At 47.4% G+C, this 26,876-nt stretch overlaps 1 protein-coding gene across 4 annotated transcripts in view; it reads left to right on the top strand.

The window, feature by feature from the left end:
- The window catches only part of LOC144125365 (uncharacterized), a 220,291-nt gene extending 211,204 nt beyond the window's left edge, over window positions 1-9,087 (top strand). For all 4 annotated transcript variants that reach the window (XM_077658682.1, XM_077658679.1, XM_077658678.1 and 1 more), the window contains one exon: window positions 2,738-9,087. In XM_077658682.1, the coding sequence (XP_077514808.1) occupies window positions 2,773-4,329 (1,557 nt within the window). In that variant the 5' untranslated portion in view covers window positions 2,738-2,772 and the 3' untranslated portion in view covers window positions 4,330-9,087. The remainder of the gene's footprint in view (window positions 1-2,737) is intronic.
- Window positions 9,088-26,876: the final 17,789 nt, after the last annotated feature.

Genomic DNA, 26,876 nt, shown 5'->3' with positions numbered 1-26,876 from the left:
AACGGCTTTCCGGCGAGGGAGTAATGGCCGCTATCTATGTGCGGTTTGCGCGATAGGCGGCTTTCGAAATAACGCGTTCGAAGTCATCAGAGGAGTAAAACCGAGCTTTCGTGGATGCGAACGTGCGTTAAGGAAATGATTAAAAGAAAGAAAATCGACAAAGTTCGCTGCCTCCAATATCTCCACTCGCGGTTTTCTGCTGAAAGGCATTATCGGTTTGAATTTTGAAGTTTCGTTCCTGCTAGGCATAATAATCAGGAAGCGGTACATGCTGAAAACGGAATGTCGATGCAGAAAGGAAGTATTGAGCGCAGCTTTCATTTAGTAAGTGTAGCTTTAGGTTTTGTTGTTATTTTCTGAATTTTTGTATTATAGCAACTTAAAAACATACACCTGTCCGATTCATTCGGCGCGCGCAATCTCGGCGCTTGTAGAAGTGAACGGTCAGCTAACGGATGCTTCGTGAATCACCTGCAGGCGTTCTGCTGAAGCAGCAACTTGAGTCTCGTGTGCAAAAAAAAAAACGATTTCGGTTTCTCGCGTTAAGATAATTATCCCTGGGCTCGGCACACTTGTAGGCTTCCCTGCTCGCTACTTTCCTTGGCGACTCGGACACGGTTTTAGCATCGGCCGTCGGGGAACCTCGAGAATCGCGCTGCCTCATCAGGAAGTGATGTTCCAGCTCATTTAGCGTCGGGCTGCGGGTGCGTAAAAAAAAAGAAAGGCTCCCGAGATCATTGGAAGGCGTTAACGATGTGCGGCGGCAGTGTAGGCCCGACGCCTTTATCTGAAGGCGGATGACTGCTCAGCGTAGGTGTTGGCCGCTACTGGGCAAAGAAAGTTGGCCCAAGAAGAACAGAAGAAAGGAAGAGGAAACCTAAACGGGCGGGAGTGGGAACCGGGCTTCCAAAGAAGTTGAGTGATAGCTAGAAGAATAGAGGGACTGGCGAGGAGTGCGAATAACTATCCCTGGTTCGTCGGCAGCGCCGCCGCACCACACACGGTTGTGGCTAATGAAGATGAATGTTCGGCCCTAATCCGTCTCCGCTGCGCTCTCTCCGGGAGGCGGGGAGAGCGACACCATTGTGATGACAATGGATTGGAGGCACCATTAGGTTCCTGGTTGCGAGCCGGATTGAAAGGAATTAGAGCGGGCCTAAAGACGCTCTCGCTCTGTCTCTGTGGCGGGCAGGCGAAAAAAAAAAAAACATCTGTTGTGGAGGTGCACCGGCACACTCGCCGCGCCTGTTATCAGAAACTTGTTCCGCGCTTCCTCCCAGGAAGGAGGAGAGGAGGGGTGGTAGTGGGTGGCGGGTGGGATGTTGGAGAATGCGAGCGGGTGGATCCCGAGGAAGGAGGCATTAGAGAAATGGCGCTAAACCGTCTTTGTTGTACGGCGGCACTCATGGTTACGAACTAATTGGCTAAGTATCTGCGCTTAGATCGCAAGTTTGTCGGCCAAGTGAAGTTCCTGGTTCACGTTGTCTTTTACTAATGGGTTATTTTTTTCTTTCTTTGTCCCGAAAGCTCGTGCCCTGTATAGATGGCGCCGTATACGTATACTTACGGCATAACAGCCGCGCCGTTTTGCTCCAAGCATATTATACTCTTTTCATCTGCGTAAATGCAGGTCGATCAGGCAGCAGAATAAGAAAACTTTTTTTTAGATCATTGTCATGATTCTTTGGTGTGAGCTCTGCAGTGCTTGTGGCGTAAGCTACTCTTCAGATAAAATATCTTATGATTCAGACCTCTCAGCTCTTACCCACTAAACATTGAATAACCAACCTCCAAACAAAAGCATATCTGAGTAATGTTAAACGATAACTGCATGTTAAGATATAGCTGGGTTTTGGTCGGCATAGTTGCCGCTCGGTATATCGGTTGGCGTTGGCATTGGTTGACATTGGAGACGCAGTGCTTGTAGTGCTTGCATCCAATCGTTTTTAAGCAATGGATACAACAACTAAGTCTTACATTTAAGCAGTGGTTGCTGGTTACTTCCTCTTCGAGCTTACTTCTAAGGTGCCATTTTCGGTCCGTATGATTCATTGTTCTGCTCAAACGTTCGGAAGGCAAATGCACGAAGAGAGTGAAATGTAATTCCACTTCACTTTGTGGTATACCCACGCCCTTAATGATGAAAAGATTTAATGTAGGTGCTGCGTTGTCAGCGCAGTATAAAGGATCCCTCAGTGCTTTTTCCCCCCTAAAGTTGCGCTTATGGTGGTTCTAATGGCCCTTGCTGTGCTAGCCGACTTTAGTAACCGTTGGTGCTTACAATCCTCTTGCCGTTGGGCCATCTTGTTCAACAAAGGGTTAAAGGAAACAAAGCAAATGGCCGGGCAATGTTTCAACTGCAAATCCCGATGAAACTAAACCGACAATAGTTTACGCAGCGTGAGGGCTCTCATGCTCATTCAAGTGGGAACGCACAGTCGCTAAAGTTAAACGAATGTTTTTTCTTGTTTTGCATTAAAGCTAGTGTAAATTACTAAAATTCGTTGCGCAGGAACACTGGTGACTAAAAGATTAGCTCAGTGAGCGGGCGCTTGTCCGAACCTAAGCAAGAAATTGTCGTTGTTCTTTCTTTTACTTCAATGACTGTTTGTATGACCCAGTAGGACGTTATTAGTCGGCAGCCTTTATGTTAGCGTATCACCGTAGCTATGCTTGCTGCTCTATCGCTGCATGGTTTGTTGCTGACGCCTTTGCCTGTCTTGTATCCACATCGCAGGCGGTAGCAGACAGCGTGCCTCCTGTGCCCCAGCCATGCCTCGGAGCCCGCGTGAAGTGCCGCTACGGCTACCGCTGCTGCCGTTGCTGTTCTTGGCGTCTTGGACGTGGAGCAGCGCGCAAGGCATGTGTCCGTCGCGGTGCGTCTGCGACGACGAGAACCTTCGAGTGGTGTGCGACTCTGCCTACCTGGACGTGGTGCCCATAACGCTCAACCCGAATCTTCGCGAGCTGAGCCTCGTCAACAACCACATCAAGAGCGGCGTATCTTCATTCAGCGTCTACGGGAACCTCCGCTATCTGGACGTGTCCCACAACCAGCTAGTCTCGCTGGGTAAGGACAACTTCCGCTCGCACAAGTTCCTCGTCGTGCTGGTCTTGGCGAGGAACATGATCTCGCAGCTGGACAACACAACGTTCACCGGGCTTGTAGAGCTGCAGACACTGCTGTTGAACGAAAACTACATTGACAGCATCCCGGCTGGAGTGTTCGCACCGCTTCGAAAGCTGGAGAAGCTGGACTTATCGCAGAACCGCCTGGTCAGGGTCACGGAGCAGACGTTCCAAGGGCTGTCCAAGTTGAAGACCCTGTTGCTGCGAGACAACAAGTTTGTGACTATACCGAGCCAAGCGTTCGCGCCGTTGTCCTTTTTGCTGAACCTTGACCTTGGTCTCAACATGTTCTCCAACATTCCCGAAGAAGCCTTCCTGAAACTGAATCAGCTCGAAGCGCTGTCCTTAGACGGTTGCGGTGTAAAGACGGTGCAAAATGGAGCGTTTCGACAGCTCTCTGCTTTGCGGCAGTTGAAGCTGAATGACAATGAGCTGGAAGAAGTACCCACGGCGACCTTCCAGGACATTCCGCGGCTCGAAGACCTCAACCTGGGACAAAACAAGTTCCCTAGACTTCGGTCGTCGGCATTCCAGTATCTAAAGTACTTGAGGACTCTAGAAGTGAGTGGCTCTGCCGCACTTCGTTGCATCGACCGACGGGCCTTCGCCGAGAACAGCGACCTCGAGGTCATCCAGATGAAGCACAACGTCAACTTCCGGTGCGTAGAGCCCGGAGCGTTCGACGGCCTGGCCGGCCTGAAGCGCCTGGTTCTTCGGGGCAACGGGTTCACCACTTTCGATGAGTCGCTTCTGGAATGGTACGAGCTGCAAGAACTGGACCTCAGGGACAACCCTCTGGTCTGCAACTGCAGTGTCTTGTGGCTGTGGAACATGTGCAGTGCCCGAAACGCGACCAGTTCGCCGCTGACACCCGAGACATCGCAAGTCCGCTGCGGTGGCGGTCCACCAGCGCTCAAGGACAAGTTGCTGAGGGACATCGGGTCTGCAGACCTGGGCTGCTACGATGCGGTGCTTAGGCGGCAAATCATCATCGGTGTCGTGGCCGCTGCTGCAATATTGTTCGCACTCATCGTGGCTCTGGGCTTCCGGTTCCGAGAGCGCGTCGCTGGCGTCCTGAAGAACAAGTGGGGAAGCGGAACCAAGGAGCCGCAGTACCACAAGACGCACGGCGACGATGACAACAGCATGTGCCAGGTGGCGCACCAGCCGCTGAAGTTGATACCCGTGACGGAACTGTGATAAACGCCTTGACGCTGTGGTACATTGCGCGTGGAAAGTGCCCCTTGTGGACTGAAGCTAAAGAGAGAGCGAACCTAGGATGCGCTTTGCTTTTTAAAAAGAAAGAGAGAGAAAGACAAAAGGAAGGCGGTTAGGCGATCTAGTTCCTGGATTTCAGACGTGGCCGATGGTTTTCGACAACTCGGCACTTGCCTCCAGCTGTAAATTCCGATGTTAACAGAAGCCGAGGGTGATGGAACCGTGCGAGTTATTTGCTTTCACAGCCACCCCTGTGCCAAGCTGCATCTTGAATTCACAGTTGTATCCCGGCGTATTTATAGCTTTACCTTACCGGTTAGTTATGTGGCCTAGGGTTCTCGTCCTCTCTCTTCTGTCCTCGAGCAAGGCGTCTCATCGTGCACTTTTCCAGTTGAAAGGCAAGAAATACCGCCACAGCGTCGTGCAGCATCAACTCTAAGTGTACACAATAAAACCGCTTCGGTCTGCACCCGAAGAAAGGAAGGACTGTTCGTAAAAGGTGAAGCATTGTGAGTGACTGTGAAGAGGACAGCAGTGACTCCTCGCTAGGTGGAGCCTTCGTTGGAACAACTGGACCGAACTGTTGGTTTCCCAGGCCGGAGGTGTTGCTGCGTTACGTGCGGCTGTCGCCGGCATGCGCAGTGTGCTTAAAATGACATTTCCGAACCCATTTTTCCTTTCTTCCCTAGTAAGATCACAGAGTGTAGCTTCTTCCCCCTCCTTCCCAGGACAGAAGCAGCGACTTTTTCCGTGGGTGTGGACGTCTCTGCAGAAGAGCGGGCCGCCGAACAGCTAACGGTGTAGAAGAACCATAGCTTTTTAATATCTCGGGGTTGGAGCGCACCCACATGTCCGTCTTTGTACATAGCGTGGAGCCCAAGTACGCGTGGCGGCTCTCTCCTTCCGTTTCTTCGTGCGTCGGTGATGATTTCTCGCGGTCCTCTCGCGTTTCCTGTGCGGAAGTCGTCAGTGGCCGATTCCTTCTGTACAAAGCTATTGTGTTTGTGCTCGACGACCCTTTTTCTCGAAGTGCTTTGTCGTATTGTACGTCTGCCCGATATCGATTAAGCTCGTACAGCCAGAGACCGTTTATACGGTGTCCTAGCGCGGGAACAAATGCAGAAACGGAGGCTTGCTCCGGGACCCGTGTTCAGTCTTTGCGAAAATTTGTTACTTGCTTGCTAACAGAAGAGGGTTCTTAGCGCTAGTGGACGTCTTTTGCTCCGTTCACGAAACAATGCGACTTACCTAAGTAATAATTGTTTGTCGATCCGCCATTTTATCCACGCGTTTAGCGCGAACTACTCGAATCTGCAAAGGGAGAACGCCTTCGATGTATTGTTCACCTCCGTCAAACCGATGTGGCAGTCACTTTGAGTGGAAAGCTTGTGGTGCGATTCCGTTGCTATCGCAGCCTGAAAAAATTTACTGGAACGGTCTCTAACTGTAAAGCAAAAAGGTCCATTGCAGTGAAAGCTATACAGGACTTTAGTTTGATTCCGCGAGCACATGATTAGTAGCGCACGTTCCGTACATTAAAGCTCAGAGAACCTTTGACTATAGCAACCGATTTAATAAACCCAGTCGCTAGGTGCGCATATTAATAACCTTACGTGATCTTACTGATCCTGCGGGAAACTGACCGGGAAAACACCTTCGTTTGCATTTTGTCGTCAATTATGAGCCAACACATTCGCATTTTCATTTGTTTTTTTAGTCGAGACGAAGCCTATAGGTTGTGGTGAATCTACGCAGTTAGACCGGCTGTGAATAGGTCGATGCATATATCTATAGATAGGCCGCCAACGTTTCTTTTAATTTATTTTTTATATGTTCGAGCTTGTTGAGCCATTTTAGGTCTCCGTTCTTTCCGACGGTACACAGGGCATTCCGTTTCTATTGTTTTGTGTAGAATGTGCGAAGCGTTTAAAAAAAGACAAAAAAAGAAGACCTCCGCTCTCCCGCTCTCATTTTAATTTTAATTGCGAAGTACAGGTGTACTTTACGAGCCCCCCAGCTCTTGAGGGCGTAATGACGTTAATGCTCCCTTACGTAATGCTTTTGCAGCCTGGGAACGGTCGCCGATGCTGGGGAAGAACAGTGGAGGCAGCAATCATTCAGTGGAATGTCGCTGTTTTTTTTTTAATGCAGATATCGCTGTAATTTCGCGTGGACAAAGTGTGCAAAACTTTGGTCTTCTAGCCCCATGAAACATTCATGGAATTGCCCAACGCACTGCGTATTGGCGTTCTTTTCTTGGATTTGGTTATATGCGTGATGAGACTCTTTGGTCCTGGTTTTTCTTCTCGGCTCGTTACGAAAATTAAAGTGTCTGGCGTGGGCGTACTGCCAAGCCGGGTCAAGGGTGCAGGAAACAAATTCAAGACAGCACGCGAAGGCCTGATTTATGCGACCTAATGACCAGTTGCGTGCTCTGCACGAAACCTCTATTGCCTAATGGAGTAAGTTGAGTGCAAAGTGAGGTAACCGAGTGACCGAATTTTTCTCTTCTAACACTTCTTAATCTTTGGCCCACGCTATTGTGCAACTAGATCGTTGAGAAAACAGAGGAGAAAAAAAAAAGCCGCAAGAAATATGCGCACTCTTGAAGTTTTCTTGTCTGGAGTTCCCTGTTTTCACACGGGACATTATTCTCGTGAACTCTTAAAAGAAAACAAAAAAAATATTGTGCTTGGTTTCCTTGAAAGCATCGTCCACTTGGCGCCCTTTCGCTGCACACGAGGGTGCTGCTGAGGTTCGCACTGTCGGCTAGTCTGGCTACTTTCGACTTTTAGTGATGATGACACATGTTGGTCGGAAAGCGAAGATCCACTCATAGATAATAAAACACGTATTTGCCTCCTGTTGTCCCAATCGTTTAGTGACTTGGGGGTGGGTTAGTATTGAGGGTGCCGGCCACCACTTTTCTGCTTAAGCTGGAAACTATATTGATACTAATGCATTCATTGTCATGTGCGCAGACGCAAAATGTTCTTTTTTTTTTTCCTTATAAGTACTTGTGCTGTCAACACCGTGGCCTGTGTTCAACACGAGGACGTGGTTGAGTTCCTGCATGCAACAGAAGGAAGGTTAGGTAGCTATATTAATAAGGGCGATTTATAGCGTCATTAAAACGTTGAAAACAATAAAACAGTGTAATGAAATTGAAACGTTCTACAGGTGAGCGAGGCCATGTTGAAAGGCAAGGAACTCATTAATCGGTGGAGACAATATGGCAGCTATCGAAACGAGAGACATTTCTGGGACTGAAAGAAAAAATTGCAAAAGCGAGAGCAACCTGTTTATTTTTTTTTTTGTTGACAGTATGCTAGTTTTGATTGCTTTGAGTACATGTAGGGAAAAACAAAAACGAAACGTACTGTTTGCCGCAAGGTACAATGTTAAATCAATAGGTGGCTCTCATATCGCAACATTTAATTGGGAAGTGCGTTTTCAGTTTTTTAAGAATTATCGTTGTGCATAACAAGACCTGAACCGTAAAAAAAGAAAACATAACCACCGCTGGGCGCGAATCCACAATTCTTATTTACTCTTTGGTCGCGTCGTAACTGACGTGACATAAAGTGTATTTTGCGAACCACCAATGGGATAAAAAAACAAAAAAACAGGTTAGCACTACAGAAGAAAAGTGAGCTTCAAGACTAATTTTAACCTGACATTTGATATGGAATCTACTGTAGCATTCCAACAGGTCAGCATCCTCATGCTGCTTGAGTATGCATATGTGTACAAAATTCGCCCGCACAAATATTGTTCGTTGATCTTACAATATTGTATGGCGCAACTGTTTTCCTGGCTATGGGTTCGCCTTCGCTAACAGCAGTATTATTCACGATTCCTCCAGCAATTACTTGCGCAAATAAATGTTTGCTGCGAGCGTGCTCAGCGGTGAGCTGGAAACAATTTGTCTCACAACTGAACACGTTCTCCGAAGAAACATTTCCTGTGTTACACGCGAAGTATATCAATCGTTTTCAGCTGCTGTTGGCTTATTCTTCAGCGCGTAAAACATTTGAGTAGCTTATGGCCAGCCATAAGTTCGGCCGATTTTATTTTAATATCGATATGTTGGCTTCAGATCGGTGAAGTCAATCTAATGATTCTAATGTGAAATTAACTTCACGTTTCTATTTAGACTAGAAGTACTCGTGAGCATCATTAGTTGTTTTAGTGATTTAAACCGACGGCGCAAAATGTGCCTTCTTTTTTTTTCTGTGATATCCTGTACTGTTAGGGTGTTTTTTTTTTTTCATTCCTAAGTCTATTGCTGAGAAGGCGATTGTATTGCTGCAGCTTGTTTTTCTCGGTATGTGGTATGCGCCTCCCAGGTGACTGCTGTCTGCAGTGAAGAAAAATCGAAGGAACGCGTAGTAAAGAACGCGTAGTTCTGTCACAAACGAATCTTGGGTCGGCAGCTATTTTTACTGCAGTCTACTGACGTGGTTGACTGATCAGGTTGCACAAATGTTAGACTGACAGTGCGTTTAATTCTTGCCATTTCGAACGTGGTACCTGCTTTCTTTTAGGAAAACTTTGATAATGTTACACCTTATTAGTTTTTCCGAGACTGCGAGAAAGTTTTACTGCATGACGTCATTATTTTCGTTCGAAAACTCTCCGAGCTTGTCTTGTTGTCTATTCATGGCGACATTTGTTTTTTGTTGTTGTTTGTTTGTTCCAAACGATGCATGGAATTAAAGGATGGTATTGAGAGCGTAACTTGTCGTTTTCTTTACTTTTGTTCGGCACGTTGTGGGAGTTGTTCGTAGTTTTAATTATTTCTTTCTGTTGGTTCACATATTCTAACTGTTTGCATCAGAAATAAGTGATCCTGTTTTCTGTTTTTGTTTTGTAGCTGACGGAATCAATAAGTTCATCGTTTACGCCTCTGAACACAATCAGTTTGAAACACTGACTATAAAAGAGCGTGGACACTGCGGAGTTGCTGATTTTTTTAAAATTTTTGCATCGTCATAGAAGGCTCACGTTTTGTTTTGCGTGTAAATCCTGAAATTTCGGAAACAGAATTTTCCATCGAGTTTCGAGCCTATTATCTGTTCGTACAAGGCCGGCGTCTAATCGAAGAACACCGATATACCAGCTAACCGGAAGTTAGTGGGCGCTAACCAAAGAATCAATGCGTGTGTCATTAAACTATTGTGTAAATGACGGTTAGTTTTACTTTACTGGGGTGGCTTGTTGAATCTGAATAATAAAGCAGAAAATGAAATCAAACAAAACCCACACTCGGATGAAGGAATCTGCTTAAAATATAGAGGGGCACTTTCAGACGCAATCCCTTTTCTCATATCTTTCAAACGCATGATCAGAGGTTCTGAAACACCTCTTAGGTTGCGTGGGATACATTTCTGAGAAATTCGGAAGTGACCTACCAATTAGCCCAGCGCGAAGTTTTTTACTAAAGACAAAACTGCGCTCGAGAACGGGACGAAAGGATGAAACTGAAACACGAACTAATAGCGCAGGCCTGCAACGGAGCTTTAATGGACGATCGTTCTCTCAACGACGCAATCGGTCTATCGGACGGCATCATCATGCGCCAAGAGACGTCGCTGTTCACTGTGCAGGTAAGCAGACGCCACACTAACGCACACGCCATTTACCAGTCTCGGCGTTTGGGTAGCCTGACACATACCCAACTGCAATTTTTCGCTTCCGTGGTCAGTGACCTCGATGCGTTCTATAAACTGCTGGTACCCATTCTTATTAAAATTAGCTACCTAATGCGTACCATTCTAAGACACTTAGAATGCCGCGTGCTCAAGCCAACGGGCTGATTTCAGATAAGATCACGTAGTCGCTGGTTGGTGAACAGCTGATGTTTGCTTACTATTTTTACGTCATTGCAGAATGACTGGAAAGAAGGGACCTTAAAAAATAACTGTCCACAAAATTATTACGAAGCTCGAAAAATTTTTCATAACGAAGAGGTGAAATTTTGTGCTCACACGCACTTCCGTTTTGGCCAACTTTGGTTAAAAATAACATAAAATACATTGTTCCTGGTAATGTATGTATGTCTGCTGTAGGGTGTGCCCAGCTGTTTTGCTCGATTTTTTATCTCTCTTCTAATATTTCGCTAAAATGAAGCACACGACGTTTTCCCCCAACTTTGCAGCTCTTTATCCAAATAAGAAATTAGCTCTAACAACATGATACAACGGTGAATTCTACATGTACAGCCTTCGTGAAAAGTATACAGACCAAGGGGTCTGCTTCTGAGCCCTGCAGCGCGAACCCCTTGCATACTCGGGGACCCTAATCTCACGAAGGCAGGGCAAACTTAAGAACTCAACCCTCTCGAGTTTAGGACTGTCAAATGTGCTTAAGAGCCCCGATACATGGCTTGGAAGCAAACCCCTTGGGCTGTATTTTTACATCTACAACCAGAATTTTACGGAACATGCTTCGGTATTTGAAAATTTCACCCGCGTTCAATAGAGAAGATATGGTTGTTTCCTGGGTCCCCACGCGAGCGCACCAGCGTTATGTGTTAATGTATGCGTAAAGTGCTCATTTTTTCGCAGTAAGGCGTGACAAGACTGACCGCCGAAGCGTGCTCCGTCGTATTATGGCAGGGATTGTATGTACTACCTACCGAATAGTAAAAAAAATCCATTGCTCTATCTATCGCAGATAGGGAAATAATGCTCAAACTCCAAAAGTCACAGGCGCAAGGAATTCGAAAGGTGATAAAAGAAATGTATTTTTTAATATTCAGTGCAGGCATTCTGTACTGTATGAATATTCATAAGCAATTAGAAATACGCCGCATAAAACTGATAGCGCCGGAGATACAACACTCCTTAAGAGCGCTTTTTTTTGCATGAAAAAATAATATTAAAAGCGGTTTTATTACTCGTCATCCAAAATATTTGTTTTTGCAAGGCCTCTTGAAGATTAAGCAATAAAATTCTCTAGTCCCTAAAAGTTTTATCAGTGAAGTTTATATTGTTAGTAAATATCTTAAAAGAACGCAGTGTATACCAGCTATAATTTTTTTCTTAATGGCCTCCGAAGGCAACCAAAAAGCTTCATGTGTGCCAGGTTTGTGAAATTTTGGAACAAGAAGTAAAGCGGGTAAGAGCACAAGAATAAATGGACGCACTGTACGGTAAATATAAATACCATCTAAAAACATTAAAATATGTCCTTGCAAGGTATTTCAGCTTATTAATGCGTAAAAATCGCCAAAACTGCACTGTGCGTAGAAAAGTGTCCCTTTACAGTTGCTGTATACTACACCACAATATTAGTCAACATGTTTTTAATGCTTATGAGTATTCAAAAAGCGTACAACGTCTCAACTGAATATAGAAAATGTTAAAACATTTTTATCGCCGTCCAATGTTCTTTTCGTCCGGTGATTTCTCTGAGTTTACTCACTGTTACTTCACTATCCGCCAAAGATACGTCAATTTTATGTTATTTAGCAGATAAGATGCTGTAGAATGCAGCACCAAACGTTTGCTGTTACAGCTTACTTCTTCTTTTAAATAAAAGCTGCAATGTTAGTAAAAAAAAAGATATTATATGCCGCAGTTGCGCAAAATTTCAGGAAAAGAAGGAAATAACGGGGCGCACTCTGCAGCAGTCATATTTATCACATAGAAGTTTTCAGGCATATCCTCGTAATTTTTTTTAGATATTCCTAGCCAAAGTTGGGAAAAACTACTGCGCACGTTAGCGCGGCAGTCCACTACTTCATTAACAAGAATTTTTTGTGCTTCAAAACATCTTTTTTCCATACTTTCTCTTTCCATTACCGAGCAAGGTCGTTGGCTGACTCCCGCGCGGTATTCTCTGCGAAGAACCGGTTCATCACGTACCACGCCATCACAATGCATTACCGACTCGAACGACTTCTGTTTACACCGGGTAATGAATCTCTTATAAAATCTGAAACGGTCTTTGGCGGCAGGTTCAAACTCTTTGTCTGCCTATACGCCGGCCCAGTGTGCCGCCATGTTTCCCGTTAGCTATAGCCCAGACTGCGGCCTCTGCGGTCAACAGGCCTATAGAGCCCAAATGCTATGGGCTCGCTCTGCTGATGTTCCTAAACCAGAGCTGCAACTGGGCACTTTTAACCAGCGGGAGGCGGCGTTGCTCAACTCGGACCTGGCTGCCCAACGCCGGACCCTCGAACGAGCCACCATGGTCATCACAAAGAAGCGCCTTGTGATCATCTAGCGTCGACCTCAAGTTCCATTTTTCTTCTTCTTTTTTTGGAACTAATAAAGTTTTCCCCCTCTCCTCTGTACAAAAACAATCCCAGACCCTTTCCTTCCAGCCATCAGGAAATCACATATAAAAAAAAATTAGGTAGATCTACAAAATGTCAAGCATTCACTTTTTGCCGGATCTCACCTGAAATCACCCAATGTTCATTGATATACCGTCGCATTTAGCAACGCACGCAGAGAAAGGTACCGGTATCAAAGCACTCTTCCAGACAAGTCAGCTCAGAGAATGAGCCACTGGTGCAATCAACCAATCTACATCACCGTTCTTCACATGTGTCTGAAAAGAGTCGTCCTCCCTGACTTATAGTTCGCCTTCGTTATTAAAACTCTGCGTGGTACACATAAATATCTACGTGCATCGAAAACGAATGTGCACGTTACTGCTATTAAACGCCGTTCACTAATTTGTATTCTATACGTACGTCAAAGATTAAAACATTAAAGTCTAGATTTTGCTTCACTTAGAGACAGGTCGACGCCGAAATGACGGGGCAGTACAGAGCTGTATGAATTGGAATGAGCGTTGCTTAGCCGTGCTCTACTCATTTGGCTTTAACAAAAAAAAAAAAAAAAAAACTAGGGGCGGGAGGGGGGGGGGGGGCACTTAAGCTCTGCCTTATGAGTATGATCAGACAGCGTTAATGGGCTAGTACCCATATATGCAGAAGTCGTTATTTTCTAGTTTACAATCATAGATTCCTGTGAGTCCTCATACCACTTCTGGCACAGTGGTGCAGCAGTTAAGTGACGAGCCGCTGCCTTGCGATGGCAGGTGCTGCCACCGGTAGGGCTTGTGAGACCCTGATTGCTCATCCCGAGCAACCCCTCGTGACCACTCATTTATTGCCGCCTGCCACGGTGGGCAGGTTGTGATGGCGTCACAATGTCACGTGACAGGTGGCCCATCTGGCCTCTAGGTTGCTCCTGTGGGGATTTCTCGCGTTTTTTTTTTCGTGTCCGTGTATGTGGAATGATATCCAAAAAGAACCGCAGGCCGCTGAAGCGACCCATTGACGCTATCACGTCATACCCTTAAGGCGGAGTTTAAGTGTCTCCGAATTTTTATCAATGAACCAACAGACCCAAATGACCACCCTTCATCAATCGAGCATCTTCGAAGTACAGATAAGGTATTTAAGTTTCGCTCCCGCATTCTGAAGACTACTGCTTGCTGTAGCGTTGCTCCTCTATATGAAAAGAATGCGTCAGCTGATGAATTTGACGCTGCCGGCGCTCATGACCGCACAGATTCGCGTGTGGTAGAGTGCATGACCTTTATCGTGCTTGCAAAGTAAGCAAAAAATGTTCTGTAAGCTCCTGACCATGAAGGAGAACTTTTTCCATTTCTGTTGGAAACTACCGCAATTTAAAAGTGCCGTGAAAGGGATCTTATTTCTACCATAACGGTGAGCCTGTCTCGTCGCCCCTTCTGGAACCGAGTGTGCAGAAGCGCAACATATAACTGTGCGATCTGTATGCCAAACAACGAAAATGGGAAGCAAGACGACTAACCGTACCAACGGAGGACCCGTTATGTGAGTTTTTTGCTTCTACCACGGCCGGTGTGCTCCTACTTCACTGCTAACGAACTGTAACCGTTATGTCACGAAAAGCGCATGCGTAGTTATAATTCTGCTGTCCGATATTATGACACCGGCAATCTCAACGCCAGGCTAACCCTCCTTGGAGGTTCACCGATGTAGGATAAACTTCTCACATAGCGAAGGGGAAATGTCATTGTAATAACCTGCGTCTCTGTCGGCAGTATGCAGCCGTGATCTCTGCTAAAGACTGAACAGCACAGTTGCTGTGACAAACCAGTTGACGTATCATGGGCTACAAGGTTACTGAGAAGGGGAAATGACGCAGTAATTGTCTCACTGCTTGGTGGATACCTCAGCGGCGCTTTAAGGAAAGAGAGAAAGGTGGGAGTGAAAGAAGAAGAGAGAGAAAGGGGTGCAGTAGTGGAAGGCTCCGGTAAATTTCGACCACCTATGGATCTTTAACGTGCACTGACATCGCACAGCACACGAACGCCTTATGCGTTTCGGCTCCATCGCAACGGGACCGGCGCAGTCAGTTTCGAACCCGGGTACTCCGGATCAGTAGACGGATAACACCCCCCCCCCCCCTCCTCACACGCACACACACACATGCTCGAAAACGCGAAACAGCAATCAAGCCCCACGTTATTAACCGGCTGGCACAATTCTTTCGCATACCGAAGGTGTACCCGAACCCCGTCATACAGCTGGCCAAGCAAATGACTTTCTGACACACACTCATCATCAAGGAGAAACGCGACAAGATCGTCCGGCCAATGAGGGAATCGCCGATGACTGACCCTCTTTTCTTAACAATGTGCTATCGGCGATGTAAGCCTGTAAAGCACTAAAAAAAACAATGAAAATTGTTAAAAAAAACACGTCTCATAAGCGCGACAGTACTCCGACGAACTTCTGTGATCCCTGAAAACACAAGAATGAGCATCAATAAGGCGTGGACCCTGCTCATAAGTCTCATTCAAGTCAACGGCCTCAAAGGCCCCGTCACAAAAATAATCCTACAGAAAAGCGCCTTCCCCTTTTCGCTTGAAAGCTTAGTGAGGCGCCACCTGTAGCCGACAACAACGCCCACACCGAGCAGTGACCCTTCCACCCGTAATATACAGCCGCCTCTCATGAATGCCCAATTTCTGATACATGGACTCATACACAGGCTCGCTGCTTTCAGTCGAAGCAGGCTGCCGAGGGCAAATAACATTAGCTGCGGTTCATCTACTGCTGAACCTGGTTAGAGAGTGAAAACTGTGGTGTATCGGGTAAGCAGACACGGCTTGGCCTCTAATGTTGCGTGCGTTCCGCACACTGGACAGGCAGCGCGCCCTCCCTGCCAGGTGGCAATTAAATTAATGGCTGATCGCGAGAGGTTGGTCACCCAATGAACGCTGCGTCTTATTGCTGCAGTGGCGCGTGTCTGCCACAACGTTGTAAGCACTAATGCATGCAACCCACATCTCTCTCTCCCCACCTCTACGTACCTCAAAGCGCGAATGAGGCCTCCACTGCCTCAGGGAGCCAGTAATGCGCCTTGCTTCGCTCAAAATCATCGGAGTCTAGAGCGTTGTCAATGATAGCGCAATGAACACAAAGAACGCCACGGTCTATAGCTTCAGTGCCACGTTTCTGCTACAACGTTGTGAATGCCAACGCATGCAGCGCACATCTGACACTACCGTCACGTAGCAAAGGGCAGTCATGCGCCTTTCCTTTGCTTTCAAAGAAAATTGAAGATTGGTTTTTAAAATTAGTTTTGAAGAAAGTAATTGGCGCAAAAGCTGTCTCACATATATCGGTGGGCACCCGAACCGGTTTTGAGGAAAAGAAATGGCGTAGTAGCTGTCTCACATATACCAGTGGCCACCCGAACCGTGCCGTAAGGGGTTTTACCTCTGGCTCACTCGGCAAAAGCTGCAAGCACCGCCAAATCGTTACGAAGTAGCGTAGTGAAGCTTTCGCTTCAATAAAGTCGCTTATAATAAAACTTGGTATATACGCCGGGTACAAGCCACTCCCGGCCCGGCACACGGCTTCCTCAGGGGAGTGCGCTCGGAGGAGGCTCCGCAAACGCCGCAGCGCCCTTTCGGGGGAAAACCAAGTTTCGAACACTTAGCCTGAAGACGTGGCTCGTGTTTCACTGCGAAGTGGAGTTCAGGCTTGTACGCTCTAACCAGCGTGTCTCAACAGACGTGCAGGTTCAACACTGCTTTAAGCGATCCTTCGTTCGAAGAGAAAACTTCAAGGTATCACTGCTGTCTTGGGAAAGTGGTTTTTCCGGCTCTCTCTCTTCGCGAAAAAAAATATAAACATCCTTACTTTAGATCAACTTCTCTACTTTTAAAACCACATTTAAAGTGCGGGTCACATCTTACCTATATAGAAACATAAAAAAATCAACATTCTGCCGAAGCCCGGCTATATTCTCCTGGAGTAGCCTGTCAGGTAGAGTGTCAGGCTAATATCTCCAGCGATCATTAGTGATGTTTCTCAAGCCAGTGATGGCTCTCTAACTAGCCCAAGAAATAATGTGCGTCTCGAGGCCATGCTTACCAAAGTGGCAAACAGCTAATTAAGTGCAAAAGGATACAGCCATACTCACGACTTTCTTAGCGGCTGCCCGCCCCCATCCATATCGCCGGAACCACTGCCCCGCTGTTCTATGGCAACAAAGGTACCTCCCAGGGCTTCAATATTTTGGCCGCGACATATAACGTAGCCACGTCCGTCCAACCGGCATGCCATTGGGAAATATACTATCTGCCGCATCAGCTGCAAGCCGGTGGTGTTACGTTATTGAAAATCAGTGAACCGCCTGCGTAGAAAGAAGAGAAAAACTTTACAGACGGCTCGTGGCGCGGTCAGTCCCCACACAGAGCGTCGGGCTCGATGTCTCACACAACAGTCTGAACTGGACGTCATAACCAGCAAGCGGGGACCTATAACCGGACACGGACATCAAAGATGTCCCACCTCCTGCGACGCATCTAAGAGTGAAAAAGACCCACTGTCAACTGCCCCCTCGTAACCCAAGTAAACTTTCTCTTCATCATCGATGCCTTCAGGATATCCCCAATTTTAAACACCACCGCCTATTTAAACACAACCGTAGCGCAAAACACAAACTAGAAGAGTCGCTGCGCAACTGCCACCGGATAGCTCTGGTTATCTCAGGGTAAATCTCGGCTGCGTGAGTCATACACAGACAAACGGAATAAAATAACGGACACAGGCACGTGCACAAGAGCTCATTTAACGCCTCAAAACGTCTGCACAGAGCCGATACTTGTGCACATGATAAACCACATAGCGCACGAATACGCATAAACGAAGAGAACAAGGCATTCGGCAACCTTAAGATTCTTAGCCAACGTTTAATCTACTTGTCCTCTTGTCGAAACGTTTGCTAAGCACCCTGAGGATGCCCCCCCCCCCTCCCTCCTTTCTTGTTCATTTTAAGTTCTCGAGAAACCCATTTAGCTGCGCTCCCTTTATCATGCTTATGAGCATGAATGTCAGTACCAGCGACCAACGACACCTAAAACTGGCAGATGATTGCGATAGCCGGTAATGTGAAATTTTAGCGCAGCTCTACACGGCTGGCAGGTGGCGTGTAAAGATGCTAGCCAGCCTCCGTGATTTTCACATGGCAGCCACCTCCCGGGAGGCGCTTCGCTCTGCTACCTGGACAGGCGGTTACGTCGACGACAGCGCCGACAACGCCGACAACGCCGACGTTTACGACGCGGCAGCCTGGAACGGGCGCTGAAAAGCTGCGCTCTAAAAACCATAGCACGCACCAAAAATAAACCAGCCGCAGAAGTCTACTCTGCCAATGTTGGCTTCGATCCTCGCATGAAAACTGGCCGCATACAGCCCTGCACCGCAAAGACAGACACACAGAGCGCAACCAGTGGTATACTAACGCCCCAAACTACGCAGCCATCGAAGATCCTTGTCCTTAGCGGAGAGCAGGTCACCCTAACGTCTGTCAACACACTTAACTTTTTACTCAGCTCAAAGAAGCCATCTGCAATTATCAAAGCAGCACAAACCCTCGCACTTGTCAAGTCGTCTGCTGAGTGATGCGCTATAACCTTGACCTACAATTCAAGCTGGTGTGGCCCTCTGACTGCATTCACATGAGCGGCTATGGTACAGCGCGCGCGCTGCACAAGAATATCCCCCCCCCCCCCTCTCTAAATCCTGGGGCCCCCATCGAATGGCAAAGTTCATAATCAGCATTCATTTTTATTTATTTATTTATTTATTTATTTATTGATACTGTCAGCCGTAGGCCGTTACAGGGTGAAAACAGATACATATGTAAGTTATGTCACACAGCCACAAGTATGAACAGTGCACAATTCAAAATAGTCAAATTGAAAACGACAGTCATCGCAACACAGCTGTCCTGCACTGCAGATACAGACCTAAAGCACAAACGCTAGCGGGTAAATATTTTAGCTTACAACCATAAAATAGCAGTAGGGAAACAAAACGTATGAAAAGAAAAACAAAATTACAAGGATGTCTATCGAAGTTTATTGCGAACAAAACCTAAAAAAACTAGAGGTGACACTTAAACTCCGCCTTAACGGTATGACGCGATAACTTAATACGTTAATGCCCATATATGCCGACTTGTTCATTCCCTATTTACATTCATAGCTCGCGGGGAGTTCTCGTATCACTTTTGGCGCAGTGATGTGGCAGTATAGCGACGTGCCACTGTCCCGGCAGGTGGCTGTTTCAAACATAGCCACCGATGGGGCTTGTGAGACGCAGGTTGCTCTTTCCGAGAAAACTCCCGCGACAAGTCACTGTTTAGCTGCCGCCTGCCACTGTGGGCAGTTTGCTCACAATCCTGTGGGCAGGTTACCACCCACGGCAGGCAGGCTTTGATGACATCACAAGGTCACGTGACCTAGGTGGCAGCTAGCAGCTCACCGGATAGAGACCAGAGTGGCGGGTGGCAGCTAAATTAATGATTTGTCGCAAGAGGCTGCTCGGGAAGAGCAACGTCGGTCACACAAGCACCACCGGTGTCAGCACCAGCCATCGCAGGGCAGTGGCGCATCGCTTAACCACTGCACCACTGTTCCAGGAGAGGTATGAGGACACCCAGGGATCTATGATGGTAGAGAACGTTCAATTTCGCATACATGGGCATTAACTCATCAACGCTATCGCGTCATATCCTTAAGGCGGAGCTTGAGTGTCTCCTCCATGTTTTTTCTTTGGGAAAGACATTGCGCTGCACATAAATAGATACATATATCCCTTGCTTTCTCAGGTTGGCTCTGCTTTGCTGTCGAAAGTAGCCAACCAGCTGCTCCACGCGATCTCAAAGCACGACATTTCGCAGCACCGCGCGCCAGCTTTCCGTGTGCTCAAAGGGGCTTTCGGTTACGATCGCTTGTAGAAGAAGCAAGTCTCGGTCTATCTCGAGTGTATTTGTAGAGCTCTGCTTCGATGAGTCCTCCCCGGCAGCGCGAAAAGTAGCCGACACTGTTCGTACTCTTCGCTGGCGGCAGCAAGCTTTTTCCGCAACAAGAGAGCGTACAGCTCCGCTCTGCAAGGCTCGCCCACTCAGGGCCAAGTGGGTGGCGCATGCGCAGTCGCGTTCCTGCTCGATAGCTGAGCTGAGTGGGCCTGCGGTTCCTGTCAGCTAAAACAGGCTAATGTCTTGAAAGCAAACAGAACGAACGTCTTAACTATAGTTAAGCGCTTACTGCGGCCTATCGAATTCGTGAATTTTGAAGGAAGAGGAGGGCGCTGTAACTGTCTCACTTCTCGCTGGACACCTCAACCACGCCGTGAGAAAAAGGAAGATGGTGGGAATGAAAGAAGAAAGAGAGCGAAATAGATGCCGTAGTGGAAAGCTTCGGAATAATTTCTGCCACCTGGAGGTCTTTCACGTGCACTGACACCGTACAGCACACGGGCTCCTTTTGCGCTTCGAGTCGATCGAAACGCGGCCGCCGCTGTCGGGTTCGAAATCAAGTACTCTGGCTCAGTAGACGAGCGCCCTAACCACTTAGCCACCGCTGCACGTTCTCGAAACCAGGGGTGTCAAAACTGTAGCTGCTGCTAGAGCAGGAGGAGGAGAAGATCTTGGTAGAAGAAATGCGTGGTAACTGGCGTGTCTAAGTCAACAAACCGCATCTGGTGACATGGGTAGTGAACAGGAGCAGAAATACAGAATATTCATGTAAAACCATGCACGGTCTGGGATACCGCAGTCTTACGCGAGACTAGAGAGATTCGGAGAACTAGGGCTGCTAACATTGTGAATTATCAGGCAGTAAGACACGCTTCGGTTCCCAGTTTCCACCTCGAGCAGCAAAGCAGTGCCAAAAGGAACTTGTCTGAGGCGTTGAGGCGTGCGACTGTATTTCGAGCGAGAAAGAAATCAGAGGAATTTGAAGTTTAAAATGCCAACTTTCTTCTTGTTTTGACGAGACCTTCATTACTGACTCGTAGGGCAAGCGTTTTCTACGCAAAGTTGAAGTTAATCTTGAAACTTCCGCTGTGGGCCGTCTAGGCTAGTTCTCTGTCTTGACGTGTGCTGTTGCTTAGCTTTTCAGAGCACACTTCGTGCTTTTGTTTTATTAAGCTTCTGTTCGGGCCTGCTAATAACGAGTATGCAAGGAACACTCGTTACCGTTGCTTTCTCTCGTTATGCGCGCTTTCTTCAGGCAGATGGAGTCTGTCCTGTGTTCCCTGGCAAGTCCAGCGAAACGCACAAGGCTAAGCCGACATCGCTCCCTTAGTTTAGTAATCAGCGTGTTGTTTTCTCCAAGCATCTCTCTCTGAACGAGGAAAGCACTAACAACGACGCCGGGGTCCGCAATCTCGGCATCTGGGTCTGGGAGGTTTGCTTTGCCCCTCAGCTCGCGTGTGCAGTGGGGCAGCGGGCACAACTGCGCGGGCTTCCGCGCTTGCCCGCTGGTCCGAGAAATCTTTTTCTCCTCGTCAGAAGTTGGAGGCGCGAGTCGTTCTCTCTTTCCCAGCGTCCTTGTTTTTTGTTGTTTGGTTGTTGGCTGCAGCGTGGCTGCTGCGGCTCCATGAGACGCTGTTTTCAGAAGCAGCTTGAGTGCTGCTTGACCGAGCCATCTCTCTTCGACTCTTCAGACAAGGGCGCCCGAGCGGAGCTTGCTGCGCTCTGGAGCGAAGCAAACACTGCGCGGGGTCCTGGTTTTCCCACAACTCTTGATTGGGAACCCATCTCCTCCGCTGCTTCGTTTGCGAACAGCCATGCTTTGCTTAACTGTATGCGGCTGCTTAGGCGTCCTGCGTGCGAGCTGATATTGTTCGTGCTATTCCGAATATTTTCTAGCTGCGCACTGCGGCATTGAATGTCAGCTGCTTATTTGTTTCGAACAAGGTGCATCTGGGAGAAAAAGAAACTTGGTGAGGAAAGAAGTGGATATTTTATAAACGTTTATTTTAATACTTGTCCGGTATTTTTTTTCTTGTGTGCATGTGCTAATGTCAGAGTATCTAGTGAGCACGCAGTTGGAGAACGCGCTGAGGGTTTCTCGAGGAGAAAGAGACCCCACCGCAACGAAAAACATTAAGTGACGTTGTGGAAACAAACGTGAGTGATTCTCTGTACTTCATGTCCTTGTGTTTGTCTTGCTGCGCTTTGCAGAATGAAGTAAGGAGCTGACAGAATTACAGGTTCTGAAAGTACAGTTGACGGCGCTAACTGTACTGATTATGAAACGCGCACATTTGGTTTTATGTTATCAGTTGCATTGCTCAGCAGTCGAAAGCGCAATGTTTTGAGAAAGGTTTGCCCGCCTGGCAATGAGAGACGCCTTGTCCGTTTCAGATAAAATTGTCGAACTGATACACAGCTGCTTCCAGGACGCGGCATTGTTACAACATAGGGACAACTTAAGAGCAAGAAGGGTATCCATTTAACTCGACCTTGCTATGGAAAGCTGCATACGAAAGAAAAACTGACAGAAAAATAAAGAGAATTGCATACGAAAGGAAAACTGGCAAAGAAAAAGGAAAAGGTTTACAGACACTTTAACCTTCCTTTAACGCAAGAGGGGACAAAGAGAGCTACACCGCACCGCACATCTGCAGTATTACGTATATGTCTTCAGAAACATGCTTCTGGAGATGCCTTGAGCTTTGTACGTCTGACGATATCTGCTTAAAACGGCAGGAACCGAAGATTACTAATGGCTTGTGAGCATCCCACTTTCTTTAGTCCGTTCAAATAGGTTCTGAGCGTAAGACAACAAAAATGAAGAACTGTAAAACTGGTGCATGGCTCCACAGTGATTGATTTAGACGAAATACCAAGACACAAACAACCATTTGTGTATCACTGTTAGCTTTGAAATGTGTATGAAAACAGAGAACGAAGTTTCAAGGCAGTATAATTTACCTTTACATTGAAAATTTCTTCACGAAGTAGGTTGTACGCAGAAAGCAACGCAAAAAACACCATGAAGAAAAAGGTCTGCCTCGGTGGGCTTTCATTCAATGGTGTTGAAACGGAGTTCTGTTTGAAAATGAAATTCTGGAAGGCTTGCAACTCTGGCCCATGCAGCTCAACTGCAGCTGTTGCTTCCTTCTGAAATAATGGCGAGTACTCAGAAGAGCAGACCAGCAAAATGCTAAGGAGGTACTGCAACGGCTACAGAGTGCAGCGTTTATTTTCTTCTCTTCCGGTCTTCGTTTTTGCCACAATTTTTTTTTGAGGAATGAAAATCTGTTACCCCTTCGTTTAAAGAGACATGAGAAGGTAAACAAGCAGTAATTTTTGTTCTTAGATTATTATTAATGGAGTTTACAAGGATCACGAAAACACACGCCCTAAGAGTAAAGCGTCCACCGCGGCGCCGCAGCACTAGCAAAAGAGGAAGAGTGCGCGTGCAGGTCCCGCTGCCTGCCGGTTCTGCAGCGGTCGCCATTTTGACGGCCCGGTGTGCGTGTCTGTATCCACAAGCGTGTCGCTTTCACGCGTTCACGTGACCTTGCGTTGCTGAGAACGTCGACGACGCCTGCGGAGCGACGACAGCGCACCCCACCGTCTGACCGCGTCGACCCGGAGCGCCCACCGTAGCCATGGACCCCAACGTCATAAGCATCGTCAACCCGAACTTCTCGCTGCCGGGTGACAAGGAGCAGGAAGAGCAGAAGGCCGCCGCAGAAGCTGCCATGAGTAAGGACGCCTCGACCGTGACCCCTAATCAGCCCGAAGCACCGCGGCAGCACGTAGAACTGGAAGAGGGCGAGTTTGAGCTGTACCAGACGGGCGGGTCTTCGGGGCGGGAGTTCAACCTGAGCAAGCTCCTGGGACGCATGAGGAGTGGTTCTTCCTCGTCCTCCTCCTCGACCGTTCACGTCAAGGCCGATGTGTCCGACGCGCTCCTCAAGAAGCCCAGCGCGGTGTACAGCGCTACAGCGAGCATCGTGGGGAAGCTGGCAGCCTGGATGGACCGTAAGGCTTCGTCCACGTCGGCTTCAGGCCGAGCCAAGGAGGGAAGTCCAGGGTCGGATCGCAGGGACGCCGACACCCAGACCGGAAAGGACCACGAGCATGGGCCGCCTTTTGAAGACGTTCCGCTGTGAAGACGTCCTGGTGGGTGTTGTCCTGTGCTTTCGCTGCTCTGCCGGTGAACCGTACAGGCACGCTGCTCGGTGGTGAGAGAAACGCAATACAAACCATCATCAATTCGCAGTGTGTTAAGTCCTGGCTCTGGAAAAGCAACTGTTTTGAGTGCTTCTTTTAGCATCTCTGAAGCAAGGCATGCGCGTTTTTTTTTCCCTTTAAGATACAGATGACTTTTTTTTTTTAAACTGGAAACGGTGGGAGGCGAACCGTTTATTGCGTCGAAAGCCGCCACCTAGAAAACAAGAATCGCTAAGTGCTGTGGGAGCGCTCTCTGGAACAGGGTTCTGCTCTCGTGAACTTCGCGCCACTGGATCTTTTGTCAACTTTTTTTTCCGCCTTTGCTCCTGTGAAGAACTTTTAATGGAAGCCAGGGTAATCACCATGTATTTTACTAAATTTTGGAACGAGAAACAAAGACTTGCGTTCCATGGTTTCACAACGAAGATCCACTCTGTTGTCTCTCGTTATTGTTTCGTGTAAGACATGGGCACCCTCATGAGGGTTCACCATCGTCAGGGTCTCCTCATTCTCATGAGAGTTTCACGCGGTGAGGTAAGGATGAGGATGGATCGGTAAAGGTGAGGGTGAGAGAGGGCACATGTGGTGAGTAATAAACAATGAGGGAAAGCAACGTGCATGCAAAGTGGTTGATACACGAAGTCCCGAGCCAGTCTTCTATGACTACCTGCACCATGTCCTAGCCTATGAAGGCTTTCGGCTTCTGAAATTTAAACACAGTGGCCTCAAGAAAAAAAACGAAGCATTTATTTATTCAAGCTAGAAATTGTCCGCAACAAACACCTGTCGTGTTGTGCACAAGTCATTCGAGCAGTCGGTATTACAGCCCGGTGGACGTGCTGACCTTCGCATAGCTGCGTAGCTGCGGGCTCAAAAGCTACGGTTGCTATTAGTAGAGTAATGTTCGTTTACTTTTTTATACCGTGCGCTGCAGTGCCGAAACAATATAGGAAGGCATTGGACTAGCAAAGAAAAGCCGCCGTGGTGGCTGAGTGGTTATGGTGCTCGGCTGCTGACCCGAAACGAAACACGCGGGCTCAATCCCAGCCACGGCGGTCGCCTTTCGAAGGAGGTGAAGTGCAGAGGCCCGCGTGCAGCACGAAGTCAGCGCACGTTAAAGAATCCTAGATGGTTGAAATAATCAGGAGCCCACCGCTATGGCGTCCCTAATTTCATTTAGTTTCATTTCATTTATTTTACCCTCAGGGCTTTCGCATTACAGAGGGCAAAGCGACTCATAGACTGAGTCGCTTTGGGGCGTAAAACCCCATGAAGAAAAACCAAACAAAAAAACCCCCGTACAATGCCGCTAAGGAGCTATGCTGAAATGTACAGGACATTGCGACTGTAAACAAGACATAAAAATCTGCAGTATACCACTCCACGGTGCATAGAATAACTGCCGCGGTCATGACTGAGAAGTAACAGTAATTGTAGAGCTCTATTTTGGGGCGCATGCAATGAGGCGTAATCTGTTTGTGTTGATTACAAGGTCGATCAGTGGCGAGCCTTGCGATATGAACAACTAGTTTGCCGCGCTGGCACAGCGATGTAGTTCATACTCTGGCTGACAATGCAGGCAGGCCACCTGTTCAGTGTTCCGCTTGACTCTGACATGCGAAGATTACGTTATCAAGCTATTAATCTCTGTCCATGTTAAACCAATAGCGACCATGCTCGCTGTGTCACCAAGTAAGCGTGCTACATGAAACGAATCTTTACTGCTCTCTGTACGCGGATGGAGCGTGAAGAATTTTATTCGTGGAGAAGATTCTTCGAAGTGAATTTCAGGACACCAACTGGTACAGTTGCTCTTGCGCCTCCATTTGCACTCATGACAAGCAAGTCGGCTGGAAGTTTTTGCTGCCAACGCCAAGCAGCGCAAGTTTAGGTTTATGCACTTCAGTACGGTATGCCCCTAGGCGCTGACTTGATACGCAGTTTTGACATCTCCTTTCCAAGTGCTCACACCCAGAGGTGTGAAGATTTCCTTAATTTTTCCACTCCTTCATCACCAGCAATCTCATTTTGTAAAATTCCTCGGTCTTCCCTTGCCCTCATCCTGAGTTTTCAAAATTTGCTTGTCCGCCCTCCCCCTCCCCCTCACTTCGTTGGCCCTCCCTCACCTTCACACCCAGCAGTTTTAACGTTCCAGTTATTTTCCGTTATTGCCGAAATGTGGCGATGTTATGGAGTCGCAATAGAGGCGCAAACTGTTGTTCATTGCGTCCGCTTTTGGCTGTGTCGAACTGCATAGATCTTTTGAGCTCATCACTCCGAATTTTTCGGTACAGAAGAATGGCCTCAAAAAATAACAGGACTGCGCTCATGCTGTATCCGATCACCGGACAGAGCCGGATAATCCTAGTACTTCTCCCGTCAGCCGCTTAAGATATCTGCATAGTTGTTTCGGTTTGTTTTTCTTTCATCGTTCCTCGGCGGCCTCAGTCAGTGGGAACTTTTTCCTGCCATGGCACCTCGAATTCTCAAGCATTAAAAATACTAGCTCGTAGTTTAACAAATCCCAACAATAATCACATGATTTCAATCAGACAGAACGCTGTTTTTAAAATATTCCCATCTTAGCTGTAGTGCACTGTTTGTAAAAACTTGTATCAAACCAAAAACATTCGCGTGATTAATTTCCATTAGTAAAAAAGCGCGTTGGTGTATTGTATTATATATTTACTACTCAGTAACGTCGTCAGTATGAAAAAAAAAGCGACTCGAACGTTGAAACAACTAGATTTAGAACGCGGAAGCGCGGAAATTTTTTTTTTTTGTTTTGCAAGTTAAGGGGAACGGTGATTAAGGAGGGTTTTGAGGCGGGCTAGTTGGTGGATTTCGTTCATGATTGAACTGCGCGAAGGAAACGGGGACCAAGAAGAAACACGTACACACACAGCGCAGTGTGTGTGGATTGAGGATTGAGGATTGAAGATAACAAGGCAGTGAGGACGAGAGAAGGCCAGCAAATGTCATCAGTGGAGATGAGCGTGAGGGAAGACCAAGGTTTAAAATGTGAGG

This window comes from Amblyomma americanum, chromosome 3 (assembly GCF_052857255.1).
Source record: "Amblyomma americanum isolate KBUSLIRL-KWMA chromosome 3, ASM5285725v1, whole genome shotgun sequence".
Classification (NCBI taxonomy): Eukaryota; Metazoa; Arthropoda; class Arachnida; order Ixodida; family Ixodidae; genus Amblyomma; species Amblyomma americanum.
Note: the sequence above shows the minus strand (reverse complement) of the source record. Positions and strands in the feature narration are given on the sequence as shown.